Raw genomic sequence first — 8968 nt, 5'->3', positions numbered from 1 at the left:
GTTTGTTTTTAGGTGTTTTTTATGTTAAAAATAAAAACAGCAGTACTGTTTTTATAAGAAATGCATTTAATTTCATAAAAAACTACTTTATTCTATTCTCTTTTTGGAATATGAGATGATCTGGAGTCCACAGTGAAGCAGTGGGTTTTTAGGTGGTTTTGTTATGTTAAAAATAAAAACAGTGGTATTGTTTTAATAAGAAATGCATTTAATTTCATAATATACCATACATAAATTAAGCTCAAAATACATACACACACACACACACGATAGAATTATGACAAACTTCATTCTCACCTTCATGTTTTGTTTTGTTATTTTTAATGCAGATATCCAATCAAAATGCAAGTTTACAATAGGATAAAAAAATAAACAATATTTTGAAACTGCATGTATCTATTAATCATATCTACTAAAAACCTCCAAGTCCTTAAAATAAACAGTTTGATTTTGATTTCCTATTTAGAGCTCCAACTGTAGGAATATTCCCTCATATGTAACTGCCTGAGGGCAGATTTTCCAAGTGTGGCTGGCTCTGTCAGCTGCTGTAATGTGCTCTGCTGCAGACCACACCTGTTCAAGTCCTGCATTCCAATGTTCTGTAAAACAAAATAGCAGAATGAAAAGACAGGTAGATGTTGAAATCTGTCTGCACAGCATTGCATAAATGTAAAAACCTAAAAATCTCCGCATAAACATAAAACATTTGAAAATACTTCTAAAGTAATGCAGTGGAATCACATTTATATTATGGCATTATATTCAATCAAAAATGTTTACAAATCTAATAAATGTTAGTATGACAAGTACATTTTGTCATTACCACTGGATAAAATGTTTGCTATATAATATACATAATACTATATATATATATATATATATATATATATATATTTAATTATGCAAATTAAAAAAAAATTATTTGGATGAGACTATAGTAGTGACATAATTGTATATAATTTGAAGCAGCTTGGTTTAAATTTCCAAAATTTTAATAAAACATCAACAGTGAAAAAGAAGTTTGTTTCTGGCCCCCTCCACTGTTGGTCAGCAAAGGTGCAGGAAGCAGTAAGTGATGTTACCACGGTGGAACTCTGCCAGTGTACTTAAGGAATTGCTTTCATGTTATTTTAATTTCAAGTCTGATCGTCTAGATCAGGGGTGTCCAAAGACCTGTCCCCAAGTCAAACGCGCGGCATAACTTTTACGAATACATCATTAGTGTCCCACTGGCACTTTGCAGTTTGGCTGATGGTGACAGCAGTGCGCTAATTTATAGGATATTTGGATTATAGGATTATTAGGATTATAAGCACTGTGTTAATGAACGAAACTAAACTTAAACGCCATTCATTAATTTGGGCCAGCAAAATAATTCACAGAACGACATTTGGTGATGGCTGCAAAAAACAACAACAAACAAACAAAAAAAAAACGCAAAGTTGACCGTGAGAACCATCAATTTCAAGAGCGAAGTTTTTGCTGTAAAATGTTGGGTTTTACAGTCTTTTACACGGAAGCATATTGCTGCCACACACAATAGAGCAGGGGTGGGCAATCTTATCCGCAAAGGGCCGGTGTGGCTGCTGGTTTTTGTTCCAACCAACCAGGAGGTCACATGATCATTTGTTTTACTCAAGCCAACTAATTAAAGGAGTGAAATCAGGTGTGCTTGAGCCTGAATGGACTTAAATCCAGCAGCCACACCGGCCCTTTGCGGATAAGATTGCCCACCCCTGCAATAGAGAAAAAAAAAAAAAACTCAGTATGTCGTTATTATGAGATGTCGTAAATGAGCCGCTGCTTAGTTAAAGCCACAATTAGGCCACTTTACAAGAAAATAAGCTCTAATACATAATTACATGGACAATGCTGGTCACTGCAGCATGTCCCTGTTAAACCAGGCTTAATGGCTCGTGTCGGAAAAGTATTTATTACAGACAGAATGGAGACAGACATATCTCATGTAAATCTCATTATGAGATACTTATCACACAAATACGAGATATTATCTTGTTTTTACAACATAATATCTCATAAAAATTAGATGCTTATATCATTATTACATGCTGAGATATTTTTTTCATTGTGTTTAGCAGCAATATGATTCCGTACATTTTATATCCTTGCAGCAGCTAATGATCCAAAATAATATTTAGTTAATAAATAAACGATTTTGTAAATTTGTATTTTTCATATTTTGAATACACTGTTAAAAATAATTAATAAATAATATATGGGGAAAGAGAGACTAGCCCTTAAGAGTTTTGATATGATTCAGTTCGGCCTCCTTTGAAAAAAATGTCTGGATTATCAAGGATAACAATCAAAAATCCCACTACGAGTTTGACAGTACCACATCCAATTCAATGGGGAGAACACAAAGGAAATTTAATGTAAACCATTTATACAACAGAATTTTATAAAATGTCTGCTTATTCTTATAAGTAATTAACCAATTCTTATTAGAATTTTAGGTCTTATACTTCACTGAAATCATCAAAATAAAAAACAGACATTGCCTTATGCTCACCGCAATAAATAATTTAATTAATTAATTAATTTTTAATTCATTAAACACCTGAAAAAAAAACACAATGTCATTATTATAATTAATAATCTACAGAACACAAAATATATATTCTGGGGAGTTTTATAAAAATATTATTTAGGTTTCGTCTGATACTGACGCTCTAAGCCAGATTAATGGGAAAAATCTTGGTGTTCACTGTTCATGGAAATAATTTAATTTACAAAAGATACATTTCTTAACAATATACACTGTACAGTGATACTTCCTTTGTCTTTAGTTATTCCCATATCAATCAAGAAATAAAATATCAGAGCATACATTTTGCCAGTAATTACAATAACAGTGTAGTAATGTTTTTCAGTAACATACCTGTTGCTCGGTTTCAGGTGGCTTCGGGACAGGTACATTTAGAACAGCGCTGGGCTCATGTGTGTACAGCAACACAGAAAAGTCTCCTTTCTGAGCAGGTGTTATGAGCTGGGTAAGTGCATGTAGTGCATGAGGCATGATAGGACCAGTCACCTCCAGACTGCACATATCTTGATAGCCTGTTCGAACCTGGGTTTTCATATTCACACTTCGTGCCTAAAACAAAACAGAAAATATAAAAAAGAAAGAAAATTCATCCTCCGCGCACACCAAACACAAAGTTTGCGTTACAACGTTTACACCGCAAAACCACTTAAGTCGAAACAAGACTTTATACAGTAAATGGGAGATGTGTCGTAACCACGAAACATCATAACTCGGGACCTCCTGTATATATAAAATACAATATCTGACACAACATAAACAAAGCATCTGTTCACCTTCAGCATCTGCATTGTAGCTCCTCTGAATGCAGTGGGAGCCAGGAGGGTTGGGGGAAGACCAGCTTGAGGGCCAGCTCCTGCTACTAAACTCTTACAGTTGATAAGGAAGTTGATCAAGGTGAATGTGTTCAAGCCTTCCACCAACACTACTGATTCTGGCCTGTGGTCAAGTCGTACCTCGTTGTGCTCCTTACGCCTGGGGAAATAATTTTTAAAAACACACCCTGGTATAAGCATAGAAAATTAATTGAATTGCACTACAGTGAATCTTTTATAAATCATCAACAAACTGCTGTGATATATAATTTCTCTGAAACAATCTTATTTTAAATTTATTTAAAAGTTCTATATCAAAAATTCATTGAAAATAATTGGAGGGCACAAAACCAGAATTTAAATATAAGGCTACAAAAAAAGCAGTGTTCAATATACATCTTGATTGAGATGGCATCGGGTTTCTTGATCTTGTCTTGTAGTCCCATGTCTTGCAACCAAGACAAACCACCATCATCCTCATCGTCATTTTCTTCCTCTTCCTTATCACTATGTTGTGATGTCCTGAACATAAAACATTTAAATTAATAAATAGTTCATACAACAAAGCTAGGCTAAATCTGCACATGCTACTGTGTTTAAACATTACATATGAGTAATACTACAACTATGTACTCACCCAGCACTGCTTAATTCATTTTCATCTGTTTGCTGAGAGTTGTTACTGAGCTGAGAGGAGCATCTCTCTTTGCTCTTCCGCTTCTCCTCCAGTAGAGGGAGTGAAAACTCAATCCCTGGACAACATAAAACATCCAGGTTAGTATTTGTAGAGACCAAGCATTTTTTTTTTACAGTAAGTGAATAATTGAAAATACAGTGACTGCAAAGCATTTACACAGAAACATAGTTCTTAAGCTAAAATTAAATCTACCTGAGGCCTTTTGTTACAGCATACAATCAGAAAGACATATTTTGCTAGCATATATTCAGTTCCATGCAAAAAATTCTGCGACATGCACACAGAATAGTTATTTAATTGGGTTCAATGGGCCATCATACCATCTGCTTTCATGGCCTCACGCAGGCCCCTGGTTGTAGGGGAAAGCAGTGCAGTCATCCCTTTAGCTCCACTCAGCCCTGCTGCTCTAAATAGTACAGTGAACTGGTAGGAACAGATGTAGAAGTATGGACACAATTTGGATTTTAGCAAGCTGTACAGCGAAGTAAGGCTCACTGACCTATAAAATGGAAATAAAGAACATTTACTGACACTCAATATATACAATGACATCATTACAGAGCCCTCAATGTTTAAGACAAAGGAATACAGGGGATGGACAATGAAACTGAAACACTTGTCATTTTAGTGTGGGAGGTTTCATGGCTAAATTGGAGCAGCCTGGTGGCCAATCTTCATTAATTGCACATTGCACCAGTAAAAGCAGAGTGTGAAGGTTCAATTAGCAGAGGGTAAGAGCACAGTTTTGCTCAAAATACTGTAATGCACACAACATTATGGGTGACATACCAGAGTTCGAAAGAGGACAAATTGTTGGTGCACGTCTTGCTGGTGCATCTGTGACCAAGACAGCAAGTCTTGAATTGAATTGAATTGCATTTATTGTCACACACAAAGTTATACAAGTACACCTTGCAGCGAAATTACATTTCCGTCTGTCCACTCACCCAAACAGGGGTTAGGTGTGCGCAACAGACGCCAGTAAGTGCCCCGCGCCATCTTACAGTTAGAAGAAACAGCTGGATTACAACAGGGAAGCGGTGGTAAAAAAAAAAAGAAAAGAAGGTCATAGACTATGCCTTAAAGAAGCACAGTGTGTGATCTTGAAAAAAATAACAACACCTTTAGCACACAAAGCAATACACACAAATAGTTTTAGTGACGTAGACAAAAGCAGTAGGAGCAGAATTAAATGTGCACCTCAACTCTCCTGTTTCCACCAGCAATGTCTGTTGGGAGCTCCACAGGGTCAATATACACGGTCGGGCTGCTATAGCCAAACCTTTGATCACTCATGCCAATGCCAAACGTCAGTTTCAATGGTGCAAGGAGCGCAAATCTTGGGCTGTGGACAATGTGAATCATGTATTGTTCTCTGATGACTCCACCTTTACTGTTTTCACCACATCCGGGAGAGTTATGTTGTGGAGAAGCCCCAAAGAAGCGTACCACCCAGACTGTTGCATGCCCAGAGTGAAGCATGGCGGTGGATCAGTGATGGTTTGCCATAACATGGCATTCCTTTGGCCCAATACTTGTGCAAGATGGGTGCGTCAATGCCAAGGACTACCAAACCATTCTGGAGGACCATGTGCATCCAATGGTTCAAACATTGTATCCTGAAGGCGGTGCCTTGTATCAGGATGACAATGCACCAATACATACAGCAAGACTGGTGAAAGATTGGTCTGATGAACATGAAAGTGAAGTTGAACATCTCCCATGCACATGTCAACAGATCTAAAAATTATTGAGCCACGTTGGGGTGTTTTGGAGGAGCGAGTCAGAAAACGTTTTCCTCCACCAGCATCACGCAGTGACCTGGCCACTATCCTGCAAGAAGAATGGCTTAAAATCCCTCTGACCGCTGTGCAGGACTTGTATTTGTCATTCCCAAGACGAATTGACGCTGTATTGGCTGCAAAAGAAGGCCCTACACCATACTAATAAATTATTGTGATCTAAAACCAGGTGTTGAGGTCAGTTTCATTGTCCAACCCCTGTATATACACAATTTAACATTAAATCCATCTCCTTCTTTCAAAATTCAATGGCCCTGATATCAACTCATCTTGTCACAGTAGAGTGGATATATACAGTCACATTTACAGACAAGGTGGCATGCTCAGGATCTTGGGCAGATAATTTTGAGTCTCCAAAGTCTCCCATTACAACAGAAAAAGTCACTAGATCTGTCACTAGTTGCTTTTTTGAAAAAAGTTGCTAGAGGGGTCTGAACACTCACTAAATAAAGTCGCTAAGTTGGCAACACTGATTTCTGCAGACCGTTTTATTCTTTCTTTTTCCCTGTCTTCCTGGTCTTTGCTACAACTCTTGGCCAAGAGTGGACAAATAGCAAAAGCAGATGCCAAAGGTGAAACTTATTAAACCTGCACTAATAAATCAATAAATCAACACCTGAGCTGGATATGCGGTTACAGGTAGTGAGTGATTGTGTGATTCACAAACATTTTAAAAGACCCATGTCGGAAACATTATGATGCACTTTCCCAATTGTGCATTTTAAAGTATTATATGACTCTGTAAAAAACATTATGAAGGGGACTGCACAAACACAAAACATATGTAACAACAAAGAATATTATAGCACACCACCAGAGGCATAATGTAGATATGCTTTTCTCTTACAAAAAATGATATGTCTGTAATACATTATGAAGGTGTTTCTTTACTCACCACTCGCTCATCAGGCTCTGCTGAACAGCAGCATCCATTGCCCAGGGTGTATTTTTGCCTGCAAACTTGCGCTCAGCTCCAATCCTAGGAAACAGGGAAAGCCAGGGCAGATAAGGGTGCTGCCAGTATTGAAGACACTGCTGGAAACCACAGCGCAGCTCTGTACAGGTACGAGGTTCCTTGAAATCGGGAATAAAGTGTGAGATGTCATTGATCAAGCCACAAGCAGAATTAGTCATTTTCTTGAGGGTAAAGAAGATAGGATGTATAAAATTAAATCCAATAAGGGGTTTAGCATAATCATTTAGATTTTTCTTGTGCCCTTGCTCCAAAGTCCTTTTAAGGTCACTGACTTCAAATCATAAAAGCATTATGCTAATTTGTACATACTTTCAAAAACTTTTCAAAACAAAAGTTGCATTATCTTTTAACAGCAAATTGTTCTTTCAGAAACCTGGACACAAGCATCTGACTCAACACATATTTCATTAACTAATGCCAGCACAAAACGTAAATATTACCTGAATATTCTGTGGCAAAGTAGTATACTCTGCCCTACAATGCAAATTCAGGCCTAATGCTTGCTCTTGAGCCTTCAGATGGTCAGCCCAAGAAAAAGACTGAGGAGATTTGAAGAGCAGCCTGGTCTTCAAACTCCAGTCTGCAGGATATACTCTGCATACTTCTGGAGGAGGAGCACCACAAGTCTCAGGATCCTTTACACTCTAGAGATAGAGAAAACCAAACCATCTGTTTAGACTCTGTAATCTCATACAACTGAGTAAGGGCGTAAGACAAAATTTTACTTTACCTTCAAAATAGGGGTGGCCTTTTCATCATCAAATAAATCATCTTCAAATAAAGAATCCTCCTCAGAAAAAGATGGTTTCTATAGTTGTGGGCAGAGCGACGATAGACAGTTGTTACAAAGCTGACAACGCAAAATGTAGGCTAATAATTTCTGTTAAAAGAATAGAATGATGTCGTGTAACAGAAATTAATAATAACATAAAATGTTCATTATTGAAACACTGAGGAAACGTAAATGACATTAAGCACTTAAGACCCCCCCTCTCTAGAGTTAAGCATGTCATGCCAAAACACTCTTTTTAACATCCTAACCACTGAATTCTGAAAAACTTTGCAAACATGAGTTTACCACAGCTAACATTTGCACTGCGAGGCTCTGTTGTTAGCTAGCGCCAGAAACCATTATTGCAGCCCTAATATTGGAATGAAAGATTACTAGCACCCAACATCAGCCGTGTCTTGTAGTTTAGGCCGACGTTAACGTACCTTATTCTGGTTTTCGCTCTGTTTTTCACTAACTTTGCTAACAAGTTCATTGAACAAAGCTCCAAAACTGGTGTTTTGTTCTCCTGAATTTCCCTGCTCGCATAGGACAGCAAACGATTTTCCACACTCGGAAATATCCTCTGTGCACGATACAGCTCTCTTCTTTGGGCTATTATACGTATTTTCTAAGTTAGCGAATGGGTTTCTCCGTTTCACCCCGCCGGCCCTAGCCTGGCTCTTCAGAAGCGGCCCCGGAGAGAATGGCCGAACCGCCTCGAAAGAGTTTCGCGGTCCTGCAGGAACTCCCTCACTCCGGGCTCTTTTTCTTCTCATGCGAAGAATATCACACGGCTTTTTAAAGCTCGGAGAGTAGCAGCCATGTTCCGACATCGTTACAAAAGGTTGTAAACAGTCGTTGGCTGATAAACTATAATAATAAGTTAAAGAGATATACGTTGAGAGGCTAGTCTCTTTCCCCTTGTTTTGTTTAGACCCTGTTCCAAATTTCGCGCGTGACGTCACGAGTGTAACGTCATTGCCAGTAGGACGGGAACGGTCACTGAGAACTTGCAGAATTACGCCATCTGCTGTTTAGGAGCAGAATATATAAGTATATGTATACTTTTTTTAAATGCTCCATTTATTCTACATTTTGAGTTTCACTAGTAAATCTAAAGACGCTAAAAGGCATCCAGTAAATACAGATTATTAACTATGTTCTACATTTGAAACGTTATGAAAGCAGCTACATCTACATATATAAAAACATATATAAAAAAAACTAATAGTTCAAACGTTTAGAAACAAGACTACATAAACCTCACACTAAACCTTTGCTTGAGTCAGCTCCCAGTATATGCTAATTTGGCGCTTTGAACTTATTACGTGTATTAAAGG

The 8968-nt window shown here is 37.7% G+C and overlaps 1 protein-coding gene across 1 annotated transcript; it reads right to left on the bottom strand.

Annotated features, from left to right (window-relative positions):
• Nucleotides 1-229: 229 nt before the first annotated feature.
• LOC136687011 (protein downstream neighbor of son homolog) lies at nucleotides 230-8593 on the bottom strand. Its single transcript, XM_066661183.1, has 10 exons — nucleotides 8072-8593; nucleotides 7587-7664; nucleotides 7297-7500; nucleotides 6776-6954; nucleotides 4399-4577; nucleotides 4019-4133; nucleotides 3778-3903; nucleotides 3343-3541; nucleotides 2903-3118; nucleotides 230-599 (listed from the first exon to the last, which is right to left on the bottom strand). Exons 1-10 carry the CDS (start codon nucleotides 8459-8461, stop codon nucleotides 459-461), a joined length of 1827 nt encoding a protein of 608 aa, XP_066517280.1. The 5' UTR covers nucleotides 8462-8593; the 3' UTR covers nucleotides 230-458.
• Nucleotides 8594-8968: the final 375 nt, after the last annotated feature.

The sequence above is a fragment of the Hoplias malabaricus genome, chromosome 2, assembly GCF_029633855.1.
Source record: "Hoplias malabaricus isolate fHopMal1 chromosome 2, fHopMal1.hap1, whole genome shotgun sequence".
Lineage (NCBI taxonomy): Eukaryota > Metazoa > Chordata > Actinopteri > Characiformes > Erythrinidae > Hoplias > Hoplias malabaricus.
This window is presented reverse-complemented; position numbering and strand designations above follow the sequence as displayed.

What these genes read in the sequence shown, in the direction of transcription:
- LOC136687011 (XM_066661183.1), bottom strand. Translation starts at nt 8,461, where the DNA reads ATGTCGGAACATGGCTGCTACTCTCCGAGCTTTAAAAAGCCGTGTGAT. An exon ending in CAGAGCCTGATGAGCGAGTG is followed by an intron (nt 4,578 to 6,775) that starts GTGAGTAAAGAA and finishes TCCATTTTATAG; the next exon opens with GTCAGTGAGCCTTACTTCGC. An exon ending in AATGAATTAAGCAGTGCTGG is followed by an intron (nt 3,904 to 4,018) that starts GTGAGTACATAG and finishes TTTTATGTTCAG; the next exon opens with GACATCACAACATAGTGATA.